This window comes from Physella acuta, unplaced genomic scaffold (genome assembly GCF_028476545.2).
Source record: "Physella acuta isolate Inbredline_101_S28 unplaced genomic scaffold, ASM2847654v3 ptg000240l, whole genome shotgun sequence".
Classification (NCBI taxonomy): domain Eukaryota; kingdom Metazoa; phylum Mollusca; class Gastropoda; family Physidae; genus Physella; species Physella acuta.
In genome coordinates, this window is record NW_026731759.1 from 143,237 (window position 1) to 164,962 (window position 21,726).

At 33.4% G+C, this 21,726-nt stretch overlaps 3 protein-coding genes across 9 annotated transcripts in view; 2 read left to right on the forward strand and 1 right to left on the reverse strand.

Moving 5' to 3' along the window:
- The first annotated feature begins 159 nt into the window (after positions 1 to 159).
- On the forward strand, positions 160 to 11,431 carry LOC131938290 (zinc finger CCHC-type and RNA-binding motif-containing protein 1). Of its 2 annotated transcripts, none has more exons than XM_059296278.1 (8): positions 160 to 294; positions 5,175 to 5,295; positions 7,372 to 7,516; positions 7,849 to 7,960; positions 8,234 to 8,341; positions 10,067 to 10,167; positions 10,731 to 10,815; positions 11,083 to 11,430. In XM_059296278.1, the coding sequence occupies exons 3-8, from the start codon at positions 7,380 to 7,382 to the stop codon at positions 11,200 to 11,202; spliced, it is 663 nt and encodes a 220-aa protein (XP_059152261.1). In that variant the 5' UTR covers positions 160 to 294; positions 5,175 to 5,295; positions 7,372 to 7,379; the 3' UTR covers positions 11,203 to 11,430. The 2 variants fall into 2 exon arrangements, with proteins under 2 accessions (XP_059152261.1, XP_059152262.1); XM_059296279.1 differs by having other exon boundaries at positions 196 to 294; positions 7,849 to 7,936; positions 11,083 to 11,431.
- Positions 11,432 to 11,612: 181 nt separating this feature from the next.
- LOC131938288 (uncharacterized) lies at positions 11,613 to 18,116 on the reverse strand. Its single transcript, XM_059296275.1, has 9 exons — positions 17,863 to 18,116; positions 15,750 to 15,824; positions 13,892 to 15,511; positions 13,564 to 13,694; positions 13,302 to 13,487; positions 13,065 to 13,152; positions 12,931 to 12,944; positions 12,662 to 12,782; positions 11,613 to 12,556 (listed from the first exon to the last, which is right to left on the reverse strand). Exons 1-9 carry the CDS (start codon positions 18,052 to 18,054, stop codon positions 12,236 to 12,238), a joined length of 2,748 nt encoding a protein of 915 aa, XP_059152258.1. The 5' UTR covers positions 18,055 to 18,116; the 3' UTR covers positions 11,613 to 12,235.
- Positions 18,117 to 19,241: 1,125 nt separating this feature from the next.
- LOC131938280 (ribitol-5-phosphate xylosyltransferase 1) overlaps positions 19,242 to 21,726 on the forward strand; it is a 76,998-nt gene continuing 74,513 nt past the window's right edge. For 3 of the 6 annotated variants that reach the window (XM_059296250.1, XM_059296252.1, XM_059296253.1), the window contains exons 1-2: positions 19,242 to 19,415; positions 20,388 to 20,671. In XM_059296250.1, coding sequence (XP_059152233.1) covers positions 20,506 to 20,671 — 166 coding nt within the window. In that variant the 5' untranslated portion in view covers positions 19,242 to 19,415; positions 20,388 to 20,505. The remainder of the gene's footprint in view (positions 19,416 to 20,387; positions 20,672 to 21,726) is intronic. The other 3 variants (XM_059296251.1, XM_059296254.1, XM_059296255.1) reach the window with 3 other exon arrangements.

Consider the following 21,726-nt stretch of genomic DNA (forward strand, 5'->3'; position numbering starts at 1 on the left):
AATAATTACAACTCATTATTATTTAGGTAAATGATATATATTTGGCATGATAAATATAAGGAAGATAAAATAAGGAAATCCAGTAAGTGGAAAATTATATTCTCAACTGGTATCTAGGTAAAAAGGGGAGATAATAACATAACTTCCTTTCCATCTGAAATCGAAAGTACAAAACTTCGATTATAACTAGATCTAGATTCTAGATCTAGATTTAAATCAACTATGATCAACACCACACACAATAGCTAGATCTAGATCTAGGCCTAAATTAAATAAACTACACTAGTGAATTTGGTTCGTAGATTTATATTAAACGGCATTAATCTCAAAATAAATTAATAAAGACAGTGTTACTGTTTGATGATGTCAAACAAAATAAATACTAGATTCTAAATAATCTAATAATACTGTCTAATAACTCTAATACTAAATGAGAAATAATACTGAAATAGACTCTAATAAATAATTTACATTGTTGTTAGTTGGTTGTTACTTTTTTAGGTAAAATCTTAGTTTTAGCGTCGTAAATTCGGCCAAAACTAGTAATGTAGGAGAGAGTGAATTAATGAATATGTCGTTAAATATGAGTATATTTTCGTATATTTTGATAAAATATTATAAATAATTAAATAATAAATCACTATTAATGGTTAAATCAATTTAAATATCCTGAAATTAATTTTTATCAACCCTGTTCGAGATAGTAAATTTGCTATTAAAAACAGCAGCCATCTTAAGAAAAAGTAATTTAGAGTAGCTTCCCTTTCATTTCTATTCGTATGAAAATGTACTTAAATATGATTGTCTTGTTGTATAGTCCGTATTACAAAGCATTTTTTTTTAAATTCTGCTCTTTAAAAACTGAATTTCCTAACAAACAACTTTATTAATTCTAGAAGCATTGTGAGATGCAACCTGTATCCATGTATTAAATCACGTTTTTTTTTTAACTAATGTTTATTAGATCTTACTATTACTATACTATATAGTTTGAGTTTTTTCTTATTGTTTGAATGTTCACTATTTTCATTTCAGGTTTTTCTTTTCAATCGTAACTTATGACATTTTTTTACTTCTCTTTACCTTAATTAAACCCCAACCACCGTCATATTTTTGTTGTCAATGTCACAACAAGTCATAATGTAAAAAAATTACGCTTCACTCTGCCTTATCTAAGATCTCTAACCATAATTTTGACAGCATTAAATGTTTGTCATCATTTATATATACAGAGAGACAAAATGTATTATCCACCAGCTTCCCTCGTAAAACATCATCTAAAACAATGAACCAGTCCACCCCTTAAAGTGTGTGTTGTCATTTTGGTCGATCGCAAGTCTTCACCTGCCAGACACATTTAGGTTATCCTTTGTTGTCAAAATGTCAATATCAAGTACCCAAGTGAGTAATATGGGGTTGTCCATAAATGATGTCACATATGATTTGCTACGGGAGTGAGTGAAGATTTGTGACGTCAACTCTGGCGGCTCCGCAATTTATGACGTGTCGGTCTCATGAAAGTAGGTGAACGGGGAAAAATACCTAGGTGGTTGATGGAGAACCTCTATAATGCTTTGTTCGATCAAAATAACGATAAATAAGCATTAGTATACGTATACCTTGCTCAAAACGAATCATCACAAATGTTGCAAGCCTGCTAGTTTAAGACATTTGGCAAAACGGCCTCAACACATTATCCCTGTCAAAAAGGCTTGCCACCAAATGCCTGCCGACGAATAAGCCGCGTCTAATGCGGGGCGTTAGGAATATGGCCATTAGCATGGGCCGCGTTAGAGCACCAGTAGGCTATCGCGCTTTGTAAGATGTCGTAAATACTTTAATTCAATTTCGCGAAACTGCGCGAAAATTTAGTAACGTTCCATTGTTTAAAGAAAATTTATTTTCTTGGGCTCAAATTGAAATATCATGTTGACTGTCTGGCTCTTAATTTCAGAATATCACTTTTAATGTATCATGATTCAGAACTATAATTTACTTTAATATAAGTGTCATCTTATCGTTTATTGTGCTTTTTATAAAGCGCAGAGCAGCTACAAAATCGGACGGCCATCCTGGTTTCACCAAGCTTCTTTTGGAGCTTAATATGTGTAGTCTAGTTCTATACGGTGAGAGCTTAATACATTTTTAAAGGGCCGAAAGTCTCAAGACAGCAAGCTTGCAGAAATAACCACGTATGTTTAAATGGACGAGTGATAGATATGTTAGGGGCTGTTTAATTGAACACCAACATATGTAATCAAATTAAATCTCGCATAAGTGTCAAAAAGGCAGTGCTTGTTTTTTTCTATAAAATTAGCCTAACGGTCGGCGGTACCGGTACATGACGTCACGTGCGAGCGTTAACTCGGTGACGATGTGCTAAGTGGGGGAATGAAAAAGGAGGGGTTCAAGAAATGCGACTCGGCAAGCTTTTTACATTTTTTGACCCTTCTTAATAGTTCTATCGTCCCCACTGAGAAAATGGATCACCAATGAATGACGCGTCATACTTCTACAGCTGGTCTTTCTCCCACAACCATCCCGTTTTCACGAAAAAAAAAAACCTGACCCGTCTCCAAAATCACATCGCTGAGTTCTACTCAACCTCTCCCCACCACAAATCACAATTTCTATATGAAACAATATGTTCATATGTCTGCTCTTTAATAATGCACGCTGTCATTACTATCTTAAGAGCGACGTCATTTATGAGCGATCTAATATTGATTTGCTTACTGCAAATAAAGTGTTCAAAAGTTCGACCTCCCAACAATTGTTGTGGTCTTGGATGCACACTATTAAGTCTGAAAAGGTCTATTAGTCATTTATGTCAACTATATTTTAAAAAAAAAAAGAAAAATTACTATACAGAAGGTCATTCATAAATGACGTCACGCTTTTTAAACCTCCCCCCTCCCCTCCGTCACACGTCGTCACAAAAAGCCAGACCCCCCCTAAAATGACGTCACACCTCAGCCTACAAACCCCCCCCCCCTCAAAATTGCAGTTGAATTGTTTTTAAACAGCTATATTTTTCCAAAATCTTGTCTGAACTCTGTCAAAATAGAGTATTTTAATCAATTGTTATTACAATGTATTAAAACAGTTTTCTAAAACGCAAAATAACGTATAAAATTCGTTTTCTAACATTGCTTTTTTAAAATGCAAAAGTGTGACGTCGCACCATCTGAACCCCCCCTCTCCCCCTCATCACATAACGTCACAAAATTACGGACCCCCCTACGAATGTGACGTCATTTATGGATGACCCCCAGGCATATATTAAAACAATACAAAACAATCATATTAAACCACAAAATCAACACAAAGACATACGAATAGACAATTTATTGTTTTCAAAACATGGCCGCAGCTTGTATTTCCTCATTGTTGTCTCAAACGGGGTAGTTTAAAGTTTATTCCAGGATATTTATGACTGGTTTGGTAATGGATTGTGATTTGTTATTCAATTATCTGTTATATTATGTAAAATATGACATAAATATGGCCAAATGAAAGAAATATTCATTAGTTACCTTCATCGCACATTACTAGCTACGTTGGAATTTACGACGCTAAACTAAGATTTTACCCTTTTTTAATACTTTTGTTAGAGAGTGTTAGACTGTGAAGTGTTAGCTGTTAGACTGTTATGTTTAACAGTGTTAGTGTTAGACATTGCTGTAACTGTAATGTTAAATCAAGTTAAATGTTAGATCTAGAGATGTTAGGGTAAAACTCCATTTTAGCGTATTTTATTCCCCGCTTCACGTTCACCTCCAGTTGAGCGTATTTTATTAATTATAAACACAACCGAAACACACAAAAACGGTAGGAAAACATTGGGTTTATTTCTTTATGAAGTTTTGTTTTAGTTTTGATAATTTGCTTTTGTCAAAACTTGAGAAAAATCCAAGTTTTGAATATTGAATGTGCTATGTTCATGTGTCTGTTAAGATATTCATGTCAATGGGTGAAGTACGAAACTCACAATTGCAAGGTAGTTAGTTAGGCTAAGTTTGTATTGTTACAAGTATCTCCCACGCATGATACTATAAATAAACTTTTATGAACTCACAATTACCCCAAAACTGAGGCCAACACCATTTCAAATAGCTGCTGCCCAACTATGACATTTGCTGATAATTAATAAAGTCCGTATGAACTCACGGTGAACCCTCGACAGTGTAGGGTTTTCCTCCCGCTGATGATCACATGCTATTTAATTGGAACTGCCCTAATGCTTATGTTTATTTTTTCTTTACCTTTTCTAATTAAAACTCACAATAATAAAAAAAATAAGTAGATCTAGCTCTAATCCTAGTGTTTCCTAACGTTTGTGTGTGTTTCGGTTGTGTTTACAATAAAATACGCTCAACCGAAGGTGAATGTGAAGCGGCGAATAAAATACACTTAAATAGGCTTAAATGGAGTTTTACCAATACGAAATATTAGGCCTAAATAAATTAAATTTAAAATAGGCCTAACACTAACAGTATTACTATTGGATCTAGTAACAATCTAATAATATATAAAATATAATATAGATTTATAGATCTAGGCCTAATAATTGCCCAATGAATTGGTAATCTATTTGTTTTAGGTACATCGTATAAGTATAACAGATAACATTACTAGATAGTACTAGTATCTAGATCTAGTATTACTAATACACCTAGATCTATTATTGATTTATTAGTATTAGACATTAGTAATACTAATACTAATCTCGTCTGATTATATGATTATCATTATAAAATTATAGCAACTTATACTACTAATAGTATAATTACAAAATCTAGTAATGTGAAAAAAAGGTGACTCATTTAATTTTAGTAATTATTTCACTCTTTTAGGAGGATTTATGTTTTGAAAGTTACAAAAATGGGATGATTTTAGATTAGGTTGTAGCATACAAAATGAATTTTTGAGTATTTTATCTTAAAATCATAAGAGTTAGAGGAAGAATTAAGAATTCCATTGGTACCAAAATTATATCTCTAGCTTCTACTCGAGAGGTGAAATTTTTTTTTTTCTGTTTAAAATGTATGGTCTTATGTCTTAGAATGTCTTATATAATCTCTGTAAAAATGAAACAAGTGGGGGTAAAATCACGATAAAACACACAAGATGATTGTCTTAATAACTAGTTCTTAATTGAAATTTTTTTAAAGGATCAAGTCCAATGTCCTCCAAACAGTTTGATAGTCTCTAGCGAGACTGAATGAACTGCTGAGCCATATATAACATAGTGTGATCTCCAACTCAGTAGAACAAGCCTCTGCCTCTCCATAGGTAGGCCTACAATTTTTCTCATTGTATCGGCGTGGTTTTATAATCATGATTAGTAAAAAATTTAAAATAAAACTTTAAATCTGATTTTCAAATTAGGTAATTAAAAAACTAAAGGAAATACTAATCATGCTAAAAAAATTACTGATTTTTAAAATATACTAACATCTAAAAAGTATAATGTGGTACAACAAACTGTTTCAAATGACCAAATTAAAATATTTTTATATGAGTTAATAGGTCTATAATATATATATATATATATCTATAATAATAGTTTCGCTGTCTGTGTATGTATCTATCTATCTGACAAGAACGCTCTGTCTGACAAGAACGCTCTAGAGAAAACATAAGCAAAAATTCTATCTGACAAGAACGCTCTAGAGAAAACACAAGCAATTTAAAAACTCTCACAGTGAAACGAAAGACGAAGTATGACGTCGACACATTTAGCATGGAGTTGAAAATAATCTCAAGGCGGAAAGTGCACAAAGTAATATAATGACGTCATTGATTGTCGCGTAAACATTGAATAAAAAGGAAATGTTGTCTAATCTAAATGGTTTGCGTGAAGAGTTTCTTGCATACAATTCTTCGGGTAGGGGCGAAGCCCCACCCCACGCGTAAGAACGTCTGAGCCCCCCCCCCCCCTCCCCAACTCAAAAGAAATTTCTTCATCGATACTCTATAATAAAATTACCGCCTAATTAATGTGTCTAATCTAAAAAGTGGTTTTCTTGCAATTTCTTTAATGCAATTCTTCGGGTAGTGGCCAAGCGCGACACCAGTGTTTCTTTCAGACTTTTTCCTCCCCGGAGAGGGGTGGGGGTACTTGAAATTTTCGGGGGCGGGTGTAGAATTTTCGGGGAGGGGGCGGACACTGGAAAAAGTATATAATTATATTTCGTTGAATGGGACGGTAGACATGTTTTTTTTAGAGGGGGTGGGTGGGGGGTGTGGGGGGGGGGTGAGTGGGGTGGTTTTAATTTAGACTTTTTCCTCCCCGGAGAGGGGTGGGGGTACTTGAAATTTTCGGGGGCGGGTGTAGAATTTTCTGGGAGGGGGCGGACACTGGAAAAAGTATATAATTATATTTCGTTGAATGGGACGGTAGACATGTTTTTTTTTTTGGGTGGGGGGGGGGGGGGGGGTGGAGGGGTGGGGGGGGGGGGGGGCGGTGTGTGGGGGGTGGTGTGTGTGTTTTTTGGGGGGTGGGGGGTGGGGTGGGGGTGGTGTGTGGGGGTGGGGGGTGGTGTGTGGGGGGGTGGGTTGGTTTCAGTGTTTCTTTCAGACTTTTTCCTCCCCGGAGAGGGGTGGGGGTACTTGAAATTTTCGGGGGAGGGGGTAGAATTTTCTGGGAGGGGGCGGACACTGAAAAAAGTATATAATTATATTTTGTTGAATGGGACGGTAGACATGTTTTTTGGGGGGGGGGGGTGGTGTGTGGGGGTGGGGGGGTAGGGTGGGGGTGGTGTGTGGGGGGGTGGGTTGGTTTTAGTTTAGAGAAAAGAGACAGCACTATCAGCCTAGCGCCCGTTGTACCCTTCCTCAACGGGCCATTTTTCTCGTATATATATATATATATATATATATATATATATATATATATATATATATATATATATATATATATATATATATTTGTGTGTTTGCCACCCCTGGTCCACTTTACTTTACTCATTGATTGTAATAGCCCACCACTATTATTACTATTAAAACAAATGTAGTGCACACTGCTCATGAGGGAGAATGGGCGCTCCTGGTCACATGACTGCGGATTTGCCAAAGGTCGTCTCTGGTGCTGTTGACAGTCAATTCAAGTAGTAGTTGTCCTTCTGACTGTGCAGGACACCCAATCAACAGAGTTTTGCCAAGACGGATATTTGTTTATTTGATTCATGATTATTTTTATCTCGGGGTGGCAACCACACACTAACTTCTCTGGGGTGTTCTTAATAGCTTCCCGAATTTTCAAATATGCATAGATAGATTTCTAAAGAAATAAATTTCTGATATTTTACAAAAGCTTTATGGATAATATTAAATGTTAATCAACTATGTATACAATTTTCTTTGCAGTCTCTTCAATGCAGTACAACACAAGTTTGTCTGCTGCCAATAAGTTGGCACCTAGCAAAAGTACTGTATATGTATCAAATTTGCCATTTTCACTGACAAATAATGATCTGCATAAAATTTTTGAGAAATATGGCAAGGTTGTCAGGTATTTAAGATATGAAGAACTTTAAAAAAAATAACTATAGGTTAATAGTAAACAACACATTAATCTAAAGTTGCTTGTATTAATGATAATTAATCTTAATTTATGATGCTGAGTTCAGTTTAAAGTCATATAGCATGAGTATACTTACCTTATATCATACAAACCTATCAGTTAAACCATAATCATATATTATGAATACACAGAGCCACAGGTTTGTAAAAGCAAAATCTGTCTAGTTAATGAAATTATTGATTAAAAGTCATTGAATAAAATGTATGAAATTCCCTCTAATATAAAGTAACAGATGTCATATCCATTTTTCTGTTGCGCAGGGTAACAGTCATGAGAGATAAAAATACCAGGAAAAGCAAGGGAGTGGCCTTTGTTCTGTTTCTTGATAGAGATGGAGCCTACAATGCAGTGAGAGCATTACATAATACAAAGGTTTTAGTTTTTAACTTACAATACTGGAATAATTTACTTTCACAATTTGACCACCATAGCAATGAGAATAGGCTGCAAAAGTTTTCATAAAAATGTATAATACCTTAAGGTAATGTCAGCTCAACAAAAAAAGTAAAATATTAGATAATTATAATGATCTATGTTAATTATTGTAAGTTAGTGTAACATTTAACTCCAGTTCAAGGGGATATAACTGTTGAAGGTATCAGGTATGGCTCATTGTGCCTTAGGTTATTTTATTTTAAATTTCAGATGTTTGATCGAACAATATCTTGCAGTATAGCAAAAGACAATGGAAGAGCCCCAGAATTTATTAGACGCAGAGAGTATGTTGACAAATCCAGATGTTATGAATGTGGAGTAAGTTTTAAGTGTTTATTTACAGCTATTTGTTTGGAAAGAGAGGATTTACATTTCCTATTCAAATTGTTCAAATCTTCTCTGTGGTAAAAATCCATTTTAAATATTTTCTTCATTTTGACCTATGTCAAAGTTTTAACCCTTTATTTACGGAATTATGTTCTGAATGAAATTTTTACTTAAACAGTGTGTTACTATATTGCTTTTGGCACATTCAAAGCATATGTCGAAGGAAATTTCGTTTCATAAATTTTTAATGGCCCAAACGTATATTGGTACTTATAAGTACCGTCAGGAATGTAGGACATTTTTTGTCAAAAATTTTTTTTTACAAAACAGGAACAAACGATACAATTTATTAACTAATAACATGGCAATCATTATAGCAATCACTTTTTGTAATTTTCACACATAAATACAGCACAAAAGTATGTTTTGAGTATGATTTTTACTGGATTTTCCATCAGAACACATCTTAGACCTCAAACACAGCAAAAGTTGCCGACATATCATGCTCCCTAAATCTTGTCTGTGGTCTTTCTGGTGTAGCAACGGTTGCCGGAATGAACATGCTTTTGCTGGAAGCTTCCAATAGCTAGTACAATGAGCCGCATTAACAAACAAAAGCCTAGTCATTCAGCACGCAACTACTAGTAATACTAGTATAATTGTAGCCTACTAGAATGTTTTGACAAGTCTACACTACAGTGCAAAGTTCATAAATAGAAGTGAGCTCAATGTGTTTAGGATAGCCGTAGTGGCCCACTCTTGTCTTTTTACTAATTAAAATTTACCTTATAAATCTATACTATATGCAGAAGTATGGACTATTACTAGGTTACAGGTATACATTACGTAAATGCTAGTTGTTGTAGGCAAGAGAGTTTATTGCAGTAAATATAACTAACAATTTAAATCTTACAACTAGAACTAGGCTTTGGTATACAAATGAAGCATACTAAACCTTGTAAACGAGCCTGCAACTGATACCTTTATTCTTGTTATTTTTTACTACTAGAAATTAACATGTAATTACTTTGTTTCTTAGGTAAACCATATGCTAACCTTCTTATAAATGTGTAAATATCATGTTTTGAGTACATTTCGATAATTAATTATCAGGACAATATTTATGTAACTCCACATAAAAAATCTGCGATTTTCTAAAAATCCTAAAAAATGACCGTGTGCCCTGACGGTACTTATAAGTCCACTTGTATACATCGATCTAATACAAAGACAATTTGAGTAAAATTGTATAACTAGAAGTTAAACGCGTTTGCTTGACTATTGAAGGTGCCAATAAAAAATATTTGGGGTTGAAAACTTGAAAAATAAGGTAAAACAAAGGGAAATCAAGAACGTGTGTGAGAAATGTACAGAAAAATTGTGAACTACCGATATAGCAAGACATTGAAAATGGCGCCACACCAGTAATTTTCAAAAATCATTGATACCTCCGACTACCGGCGACTCAGGGGAGATAATACTATTAATTACTTCAATAAGTTTTAAAATTCGTATTAAATTAAAAATAATACAGGCACTTAATTAAAGTGGTACTTATAAGTACCGTCAGTAGATAAAGGGTTAAGTAAGACAAATTCTGTTTTAATAGTTTTGATAATCTGTAAAATTTCCTAAGTTTTGCAAACAGTTCAGATTAAAAACCTCAAGCTTTTAAAAGACAGAATTGTACTACAAGATTTAAATTTGTGTATTCAGGAAGAAGGGCACCTCAGCTACAAATGTCCCAAAAATTTACTAGGTGAAAGAGAGCCTCCACCGAAGAAAAAGAAGAAAAGAAAGCATGATGATGAAGATTGGTAATATTTTTAATTTACTCAACTCTATACTGTCCTTTTTAAATGTGTTACAGTAATATTCACCTAAACTATGCATAGTAAATTCATTTTCAATTTAGTAAATGAAGTCTCGCTGGTAATGAGGCTTTGAAGATACAGAGGGAATCCGGGAATAATATTTTATTGACATTTCAGACATGTTTCTTGTGGTTTTACCTTTATGGGTAAATGTCTATGATTTAAAGTAAAGAATGTTTTACCTTAAAAGGCAGTTTATTTAATTTTAATTGCTGATAAGATCAGAATTCACTTAAAAAATAAGTTAAAAAATAGTATTGAAAGAGGTGTTTTTATTTATTTTTACATTTGTCTGAGTATATTTTCATGAATTTTTTAAATAAAATTAAGCCATTTAAAGACTATTTCCTGTACAATGCTTTTTTAATATGTGGATATGAGTCATGGTTGAAGATGCAACAATGTTTAGTATATTTTTTTTCTCTTTATGCAGTATATTGTTATAATTAGTTAATTTTATGATAGCCTATATAAGTTTACATTATATTATTTAAATGTTGCAACAGTGAAGAAGATCATAACAGTGAGAGTGATGACAATGAAAACAGTGCAGCTATGGAGGAATCTCTGGCATTGGCTATAAAATACCAGGTCTTTATACTTGTGTGATGTTCAATAGCCACCAGCAATAAGCTCTCAAGTGGTCTACATGCTAACAATAAAACTTTACAATCTCTTTAACTCGTTATCTAGCAAGGAGAGTAATTAATTAAGCTACACAGATTACAAATGTAACTTTAATAAACATCTTTTTCTGGGTAGTAAATTGAAATATGATATTAATAGTTATCAGGCTTATATAGAGTGATTAGTTTTTTAACCTAATGATTTATCAATTGATGTTTTCTCTTGTTTCAGCAAGCTATGATGGCACAAGAGACAACTTTTGATCATTCAGACAACATTGAATCTACAACAAAGAGAAAAAGATACAAAAAAGATGCTTATTTTAGTGATGAAGAAGAGTTGGATGATTAATCCAATAGAATAGGCATAGACACTTCTTCAAAATTTAGATTGTCTTACAGAGGAATTATAAGTCCAGCAGTGTAAAGTTATGAATGAATGTAACTTTTGCTACCACAAGTTTCATGAATTTGACAATTTTGACTCTTAGCTGATGTAAATATTTTTTAAGAGGAAAACCTGGCCTTTCTCCTCAGATATCTGACTGTACAAATGTATATATGCCTTATACTTGTAATAAACTTTTTAACTTCTAACAATGTATTTATTTCAAAATCTTAAAATTTTTAATCAAATGAAGACAACATCACTCATGCAGTCAGTTTGCCACTAATGTAACAAAAAAATATAAAGAGAATAAAAGAAAGACTGCTTAACATGTTCCAACCTTTAATTTTAAGGTGTACACATCACTTAAAACTAAAAATAAACTGTCAATGGGTCAACAACTTAAAAAAAACAATCATTTTTTTCAAACTAAACATGATTAGCAAAAAACATTTGGTTTCTGACTTAAATATCCTTTTTTTACCATGCACATATCTAAATGGAAATTATATGAAATATATTCACTGCAATGTTTTTCAACACAAGAAATTTGTGATGGCCAAACACAATTCTCCAATTATTGATAGCTTTTTTAAAAAAAGTTCTTAATTACCCATGGTTAAGTACTATGCTGAAAAATAATTTAAACAAGAAACACTGAGTGCAAATTTAGCCTCCTGAAAAGAAGGTCATGATAATTTTAAAAAAGCTTGACTGATTTACAAAAAGATTATTTTTATAGTCTTCCCATTTTTTGGCTAAAGCACAAAACCAGAAACACCAATGTAGTGGCTAAAAAAATATTTTTGAAGTATTTAGCACAATAGCACATTCAAATTAAAAGGCATAATTCTGACTAGTCTGAAAATAGTAAACTTACACAACTCAGAAAATAAGGCACAAGAACAACAGTAAATAACTTGAAAAACTAAGATCACATAACTAAAATTATTTACACTTATCACCATCATAATGTCCATCACAGCTTGCATTTCCTTCATGGAACTAAATTTTCTGTATCTTTACCTTCAGCCTCTGGTAGAAATGAAACTGGCACCTCCACACCACTGCAGCAGTTTACATCTGGTGTTGTGACATGGTCTCCATGACTTTCATTTTTATTAGGGCTAGGGATGAGAGTTGGTTCCACCTGGTCTTCCACAGTGGTAGAAGAATTTGAATCCTCATTCCACCTTCCCCACAAAGGTGCCATGGCCGCAGTTGTGCGAGTCAGAAGAAATACAAAACCAGACAATCCTCCTATATTAATGCTAAGAACAAGTCGACGCTGCCAGTATTTTCCTACCAGTTGTATTGCCTGTAAAATATGACACATAAATGTGGAGAGATAATTATATGATATCTATTTCAACATGTTCATTTATAGAGCTTAAAATATCTGTTAGGCAAAGTAAGTAATTACCCTAATGAGATTAGCTTTATCTTCAGTCAGCAGACAAGCTCTTGCTCCATTGTTTGCAGTTCTGGCCATTTCATTCAACAAACATGGGTACAGAGAGCGATTTATGCTTCTGCTGCCTAGTCTGAAAAGGAAATAAGTTAGTGATCACAGAGGATGTCAGTCATAGCTCTTATACAGAGATGATTAAGGTTAAATTGGTTTTTAAAATAGTGAATGTAATTTACAGTTTATGATATACCTGTGATGTAGAGAAGAAGTGACTAACTTACCTATGGCCAAATGGCTGAAATACGAAGAAAAATATAAATAAACACAAAGTTTTTGTACTATTTTAAATAAAGTAAAGCAATAATAATTTAAAAAGTAGATCTAGTCATTTTTGGTCAAAATGTATAGCACTAACCAGATCAGAAATAAAGACATCAACACAACGATCCCTCAAAGGAAAGTGTTCTATGTTCCATTGAACAGCATCGAGTTTTAAGGTGGATCTGAAATAAAAATGAGTTGTTTTAGAAACAAAATAAACATTACTTAAAGAATATTTCTACTGTATACCATAAAACACACCTTAGGTAAACCATATACCTATATATACATTAAAGAGACAAATTTATTTAAATATGAAATTTAAGCTTACTTTTTATCTATCATAGTCTTTTCTTGAATAGCTGCAATATTTTCTACAGTTCTTGCAATAGCTTTATCGTGACAGTCCCCACCAATGTGAAAACAATTTTGCCAGTTGACAGCACCTTCTATAGGAATGGCTCCGGTACCACACATAGGATCGCAAATAAAATCTCCATTTTTTATGTGACAAAGTCTATAAATAAAGAATGTTGATTTTAAAGGATTGTATCACATGTTCAACAAGATAAATAGTGTAGAGGACAACCAACCTCAGCATGTTGTAGCAAATAGTTGCTCTCAATGTGGTGGGTCCAAAAGCCACCAGATTTCGCATGTGTAGACTGTTCTTTGTTAGTGCCAGGGACACAGTAACTTGTTCATTATCAATGTTAAGAATAACCTATAAATGCAATTTTAAGCTGATAGAAGTTACTTTGATATCTTACTTATTATTGAAATTTTTAAAAATTAAAATAAATTCTTCTCCTTTATGTAGTAAATACAGTATTTATTTAATATAAATGGTAATGATAATATATCCATTAATTTCTTTAAAGTCAACTTAAAACTTATCTGTCAATAAACAGCAGAGCTCACCTCAATATCAAAATTTTTAAGATCCACTGCCCACTTATGGTAAGTTATAATTGCACTGCCAAAGCTAGCAGCTGCAGATGGTGAATCAAATGGATGATAATCTCCTACTCTATTGCAGGTTACACGAAATGTTGGCTTGGTTGGATCTCGTTCCTTCTTTGCTTCTACTAAAGTTGTGGCTTCATTCACAGCAACACCTAGTCCTTGTGATGGTGACACTGCAGATATGAGATTTTGCTCCATAGATTCAACAAGTCCTTGTGAAGGTGACACTGTAGACTCAACTGGTTCTTGATGTGTCATCGTTGTTTCTGTCAAGGCATCGTCACTTAACTTCTTTGTGGAGATATCACTAAAGGAAACAGGATCTACACTGCTACCTTCATTTTGTACTAAATTTTCAAAGTTAAAGTCTCCACCCTCATCTTCTGCAGGTGGGGTATCAGAAAAAGGACTGACAAAATTTCTTATTGGAGTGGGTGGTGGGGTGCTTGTATTTTTTGGTGACATATTGTGCACAGCATTGAAATCCCGGGCTGGACTACTTGGTGGGGATTTAAGTTTTTCAATAACACTAGAGGCAAATTCATTTTCCTTAAGACTTGAACAACTTCCTTTGGTGGTTTTCTCAATTTCATCACTTAAATCTTTTATTTCTATTTCATCTTTTTCATTATCAACTTTAACCAAATCTGATTCCCTGTTTGATAAGTCCTCACTAATTTGCAACGAGGAGGTTAGATCTATTGTTTCAATTTCATCTTTCTTATTATCAACTTTAACCAAATCTGATTCCCTGTTTGATAAGTCCTCACTAATTTGCAATGTGGGGGTTAAATCTAATGTTTCAATTTCATCTTTCTTATTATCAACTTTAACCAAATCTGATTCCTTGTTTGATAAGTCCTCATTAGTTTGCAGTGTGGAGGTTACACTAGCATTAAGAAGAGACATATCAACTTCCATTGGTTCAACATCCCTTTGGTCCCCTTCTTCTAATTTTTTGGGGAAAGCATCTTCCTCTGGGTTAGGCAGCAAAACTTTGATGTCAATTTTTATATTTTCACTATCCTCACGTCGCTTTATAATAACTGTCTTTGGTGGAAGTTTGTAAGGGGAGATTTTCTTATTCTCACCTGCTACAACTTCATTACTTGTATCCTCTGTGTCTACACTGTCTAATTTCTCTACAATATCTGCCTCAGCCAAAGAGTATTCAGTAACTTTATCATCTTCATTTCTATGTGCATCTATAAGGTCTTGTGAATCAGTTAATTCATTTATTATTTGTTCTGTTTCTGCAACACAACTTGGATCAACACAATCTCCATGTTCTAATTTGGAAACATCTCCCTTTCCTCCGCCTTTTCCTTCTGATCTTCTCTTATCTTTCTTCTTCCCTTTTCCCCATTTCTTTTTCTTCTTTTCTTCTTTAGATTGAGCTTTGGGTAATTTCTCTTTGTTAATAACAACAACATCAACAAGTTCTTCTGGGGAAGGAATAACTTCAGGCTTAGAAGGAATAGGGTGTGGAAAATCATTAAACTTTCTCCAAACTTTAAGTCCAGATTCCCAATCAACATCTGCAACCATTTGCTGCAGTCTAGAAAGACTGTCATGCTGTAAGAATGCATAAAAATCAAGTTTTAAAAAATAGTAAATTAAATATAGCCTATGCAAAAACTAATCAATAGAATTTATTTTCATTTTAGGGTTATGGTATGAGATTAAAAATTAAAGCAATGATAAAGATACAGATAGAGTGCAGTATAATAATATACTGTGGTAACAGTTCTACAAGGGGTATAAAATATAAAGAGGTAGGCCATTCAATTAAGTATAAAATAGAACAAGGTACCTGATCAGTAAATCGAAAATGTGATATACTGTGCATAACAACCTTGAAGTTGTCTATCGATCCCATTTTAAAAACCTAAGATATTGAAAAACAAATTTAACAAACATGTTTAATACAATGTGTGTGGTGTATTGTAAGTAAGTCTCTTAAGACAATAAGTATAGAGTGATTGGTAGGTAGATCTCTAAGCCGTTATTTTTTTAACTTAAAAGGTTAAAAATATTTTGAAATATAAAGTATAGAATCACTAATTCTAGGCTGGGGGTCTGAGACGTAGCTGGGGGGGGGGGGGGGGGGGGGGCTCTTTTTTAGCGAACAAAAATCGCAAAGTATTAGTACTGGATTGGTGAGTAGATAACTCTTTTAACACTTAGAAAAGAAACCTATTGTATTAACTGGCAATGTACAATTTCACTAGCCACTTTTGTTAAGAAATGATGCGACTAGTTCTTTGTAAGATTCTACGATTCTCTTAACTTCAACGTTAGAGATCAGATATTTTTACTTGATTGCATTACATCTTGCCTGGATCAATGTATTAAAGAGAAATAAATATCACGGATTTTTTAATCGCTATCTGATCAGTAAAATAGCAGACGGTTAGAGGGGGTGGGCGGAAGACGATACTCTCACCGAAATTTTAAGAGCTAAAAACTTAAGTATATTGTACTGAATAGGTCATTTTTTTATTGCTTATTTCATAACAAGTCCTAATACTGGAATTTTCATACAGTTAAGGCCACTAGACCTACTAAACAATGTAAAAAATGGTACAACACGACAACAGGTGATGCTTTGTTACTTCGTTCAACCTAACTGATAATTTAAAACTATAATACACTATTATCAAAATTGTTCTAAAGGCACAACTAAAAGTAGACCAAATAAACTTATACCTTATACAAACTACACTCTAAAGCAGTGGTTCTTAATCTTTTTGGAGGTACCGAACCCTACCAATTTCATATGCGCCTTCATTGAATCCTTCTTAATAGCTTTAGCGTCAACATTGACAAAATCTTATCGTGAATCATATGTCGAGTGTGTGTCTTGACCTCTGCCGAAGCTCTGAGACTTACATAGCGAACACTTTGGTTCGATCGAACCCAAGTTTAGAACCACTGTTCTAAGCTCTTTTGATTTTCTTTTTTTTTTGGTTTTCTAAGAAGCATATGCATAGGCAACAGTCGCTTGATTTTTATGAAGATAGAACCCTAATAATCTAACCTCCCCCTTCTCTAGTTCTTCAGGCATTTTTTTGTCTCCTTCTCTTCCTCTTTCGCCGCGGGTTTACACCAGCACCTGCTTGGTGATGTTATTTACTGATATTGTGCCCTAACCACCACTTTTCCCCTGCTCTTATTTCATTCTTCACTGTCTGTAATCTAGCTCCGAGCCATACAGTACAGTAAAAGAGACTTCGCAGTTAGCTATAGATCCTGAATTAATTTTTTTGACAATGTATTTGAATTCTACATTGTCTTAGAGTATAAAACCTGTTTTATTGCTGCTGATTTTAATCAGGAAGTCATGGGCGGTGCCACTATCATTAAACTGGTTATTACTGCTTCTTCAACCTGTACAATTTGTTCTGCATTGTTGTTGACTGTGGATGAGAAGGCAGCGCACATCTGCAAAATCCAAGACTTCGAGCTGTTAAAATCTGTTGGAGTCCAGTTTGTTTCCTCTAGCTTGTTTTGTTATACCAACAACCAGACAACGAAATATCCGGACTGTCGCACACACGCTTACACACACACACACAAACACTTATACACACATGCTTACACACACACGCACGATTATACATACACATTAGGCCCCCTATATGTATTTATATAGGGGGTCCTAAACTGAGTAAACTCAAACTCATGAAACTGCAATACCTAAGCCGAAAGTAAACTAAAGTACTAAGTACCTAAAGTAGGCTAATAAATTTGAATAAAATATTATATGGCAGTCTAACGTAATATGACAAATCGTGACATTCATTCAAAATAAAAATGTTAGATCAAGTCTAGGCCTAGATCTATTCTAGTTAGATAGATCTAGATCAGAGATCTAGATCTAGATTCTAATTCTGATTTTCACATTTTTATTCTTTTTTCCCTACATCTTTCACTTTGTCCAACGGAATTTTCCAGGTTATTGATCCTCTTGATGCCCTAACATCGGCACCAAACTTTTCTTTCGCTTCACCACGGGCTGATTCTTCGAACCCTGTAACAACCGATGCCTCAATTGTACACCATTCTTCATCTTCAAGAGCCGCCGGCTTCTCATCTTTATTATTAGTCGACGCCATGCCATGCAAATAGCGCTAATCTAGTCTAGATTGTTTATTTTGTAACTTTGTATTGCACTTTTTTACAGGAATTCTAAGCGAAAACAAAACATTAATATAGCTTTATAGTCGTCTAGATAGGCCAAATAAAAAACAATTGTCTTTATAGCACACCGTTAGCCTACCGTTATTTAATTTCTTTAATAGGCTTATTATGATGAATTAAAATATTAAGTGACAAACCATAATAGTCTAATATTTATTATATCAATAATAGTCAGTACACACATCTACATAACTTTACGTTCATAATTTTTTTTAAAGAAAACCACTTATTAATATTGATATACAAATAATATTGTAGACTAGATCTTTATGCTATATGTAGATATAAATCTTTATAGCAATATTTATTATATCTAGACTATATTTTTGTGTAAGGGGATATTCAAAATGAAATAACACTCTCTGTTTCTTCCACACTTTTTTCTTCGGCGGACTAAAATTTCCGGGGGGGGGGGGTCACTTATAAAAGTATATATTTTTGTATATAAATTCTATTTCGTTCGTGGGAGTGGGGGAGTAGACTTTCTTGGAAGAAGCTCTGTCTGGGGCAGGGGGTTAATAATTATTATATGGGGTGGGGGGAAAGTATGACGTCATACTTTGAATTTTGAATAGTATTGGTTAAACTAAGCTGAATTTTAACTGTTATTCCACATTTCGTAGATTCTATTTTTTTTAAATTGTTATAAAATCGCCACACTAACCTAATCTTGACAAAACTCATTTAATTTTTGTTTAAAGTATGTCGAATTATCTCATTTGGAGGGTGGGGTTTCGGACTTTTTGTGATGATTGGAAGGGGTTGGTGAGTAAAAAAATCGAAAAAGAAAAAGTGAAGCTCTAAAAACCTAATTACTAATATTTTTCTAGTCTTATTTTAAATAACAGACTTGTAAAATGGTAGCTTATATTTTAAAATATTATTTAACTTGATAATGTGAGCATTTTTTAGTTAAATCTTCAAAATTTATTTCATACAAATAATCTTTATCAGTGACTACAGGAAATTACACATTCTTTTAATTAAAATGCATGTAGGCTGCCCCTTAAACATTAAAAATGTGACTATAAAACGCCATAAAACCTGGCCAGTTTTGGCAAAATTTATTTTATTCAGCTAAGAAGTACATGGTTGTAATAAATCATTATGTGTGTTTACAAGCAATAGTACTGTTGTAGTGAATGGAGAAGTATAGCAGACCAAACATGGATCTACGCTTTCGTTAATTAATCTACTAGACAACCAAATAATTAGAAATGTACTAGACAGTTTTGTTCGAAATGAATTTGGTTACCAGATCTTGTGTAAACACTTCGTAAATATTTTTCCGATTAAAATTAATTTAATTTTAAACATTGTGTCACAGTGATGAGTGTGACCGTGTGCGGTGTTGCAGTGTTGTAGTGTTTGTCAGTCAACAATTGACTCAATGTACTGAATCTGAATGTAGTGTAGGAATCTAGGGTGTATACTACTCTGTCTTAATATACTTAAATCAAGTAGAGTGATAGAAAAAACGAAATGTAAATATGTGTAGTGAGTAGTGTTGCAGCTCCATGAGAGCCATTGGCATTAAGATTAATTAAGAACTTGTAGGTTCTTAGGTTGCAGCTCACATTTGTTATTTAATGGTTGGGAGACTGAGGAGCGTTGAATCGCCATTCCTTAGCTCAATCACTAATCAGGCTTAGTGAAGTGGTTTGATATGATGAAGGGAGCGATCTAGAAATTCTAGTTAGATCTAGTAGTTAGAAATCTCAATCTGGCTTGGGTTTAGTCAGTTCTACTGGCTGCTATTTTAAATTTATAAGCTTTCTGATTTACTCTATTACTACAATACTAGATGTAAATGTACTAAATTTTCTATATAATTACATGTTGAGATTGATTACAACTTTACAATATTTTAAACAAAATGTGGTTGGTAGTGATTAAGTATATCTAGTCGTAAATTCAAATAGTAAGATTAGATGAATGTATAATGCCATTTTTACTGAATAAATAAATTTGTTGTATTAATATTGTACGACTCATAATACTACAAACTAATATTACATATAGAAGCCTTCTATTAGGCTTGTTTATTAATACAGATAAGTGTTACTTTGATCAGACTATTCCTAACTAAACTATTAGCTTTTATAATGCAATAGATTTAGAATGAGCCTATAATTTAGCATAGGCATATGAATGTAGGATTTTGGCCATTCAGCCATTATATTATATATTCAATAGAATAAGCCTGATAGTTGATAAAATTCTAAGCTCCCTGCTATTTATTTACTAGCCTAGGTATTATTTGCTACCATTGAGATGTGCTAAATTTGTGTGTTGAAGTCAGTATTAGTCTTTATAAAACAATGGCATAAACCACAAGTGGATTACAAAAGAATTTAAATATAAACATGTTAAGATTACATTGGCAGCGATTCTCATTTAGAAAAGTGGCATATTCTGTTCTTGGAATTTACCTGCTAATAACATGCTATACTGGTTTTCATTTGTTAAACCGAAAACTGCAAAGTGATATGAAGGAAAGGTTGATTCAAGAAAGGATAAAAAGCTTGTCAGGTAATAACAACTAATTGTATCCTAGTTCTCTGTTTTAAAATTATGCTGCACCTCTCTGTTTTTAATGCCAGTCAAAATTTATGTTAAAAGTTATTTTTAGATACTTCACACCATCTTTGTAATGTTAAAATGTTTGTGCTGTGTAGTGTATGTTCTATAGCCTACCTTATGTTTGATTTTTCAGACTTTTTTATACCAACATTTAGTGTTCCTTTGTCTCGGTTTTTTTTACACCTTTAAATAGGTATATAGGTAATATCAGCAGTAGCTTTGTATTTCTATTAACATCAGTTTATAAATCAAGCTTCAAGCAATTTTCAGATAGTTTTTCTTATTGGTTTTTTTCTAAATTATATCCTACAGACACTTAAATAACATTGTTTTTAGCTAGATCTTTGATGCATTATTTATACTTTAGCTACTAAAGTTACACAGTCACAAAAGATTAGTTTTTTTGCATTGGTACATATGGGAGGGATGGACGACAAGATGTAATTAATTCTAGGCTGAAGGTGTGGTTTAAACAGGGGATATAAAGTGTTGTAAGGATAATGTATCTTGGTCTCCATTGGGGGATTAACAGTGTTAACACCTTGTTGTATTTGTTTCACTGTAGTGTTATTTAACTTGATGTGTTGTCTCCCCTATATGTTATTTAACTTGATGTGTTGTCTCCCCTATTTATTATTTAACTTGATTTGTTGTCTCCCCTATGTGTTACTTAACTTAATGTGTTGTCTCCCCTATGTGTTATTTACCTTGATGTGTTGTCTCCCCTATCAGGTTGATCTGTTACTTCACCATTAATTATTTAGATTCTACAAGCATGTTTAACCCTATACAATCTACTCAGCATTGCACGTGTAAATATTTGATCAATAAGTCACACTAATACACTACCCAGTCCTTTGTTTAAGGAAGATGCTGTATCAGATAGTCATGGTCTCATGAGCAGGGTTTTAAAATTAAATGCTACTGTCAAGACGAGCCTAAAGTTGGGACAATACCAAAAAACAACTTTATTCAGGCGTTTATGATGGGTTTTTAAATCGTTG

Bases quoted from the DNA above. Each gene is read 5' to 3' on its own strand.
- LOC131938290 (XM_059296278.1), top strand. From the start codon at position 7,380: ATGCAGTACAACACAAGTTTGTCTGCTGCCAATAAGTTGGCACCTAGC. The intron at 7,517-7,848 runs GTATTTAAGATA...TCTGTTGCGCAG, and splicing joins AAATATGGCAAGGTTGTCAG to GGTAACAGTCATGAGAGATA. The intron at 10,816-11,082 runs GTCTTTATACTT...CTCTTGTTTCAG, and splicing joins CATTGGCTATAAAATACCAG to CAAGCTATGATGGCACAAGA.
- LOC131938288 (XM_059296275.1), bottom strand. From the start codon at position 18,054: ATGGCGTCGACTAATAATAAAGATGAGAAGCCGGCGGCTCTTGAAGAT. The intron at 13,695-13,891 runs GTGAGCTCTGCT...TTGCATTTATAG, and splicing joins TTAAAAATTTTGATATTGAG to GTTATTCTTAACATTGATAA. The intron at 12,557-12,661 runs GTAATTACTTAC...CATATTTTACAG, and splicing joins ATAAAGCTAATCTCATTAGG to GCAATACAACTGGTAGGAAA.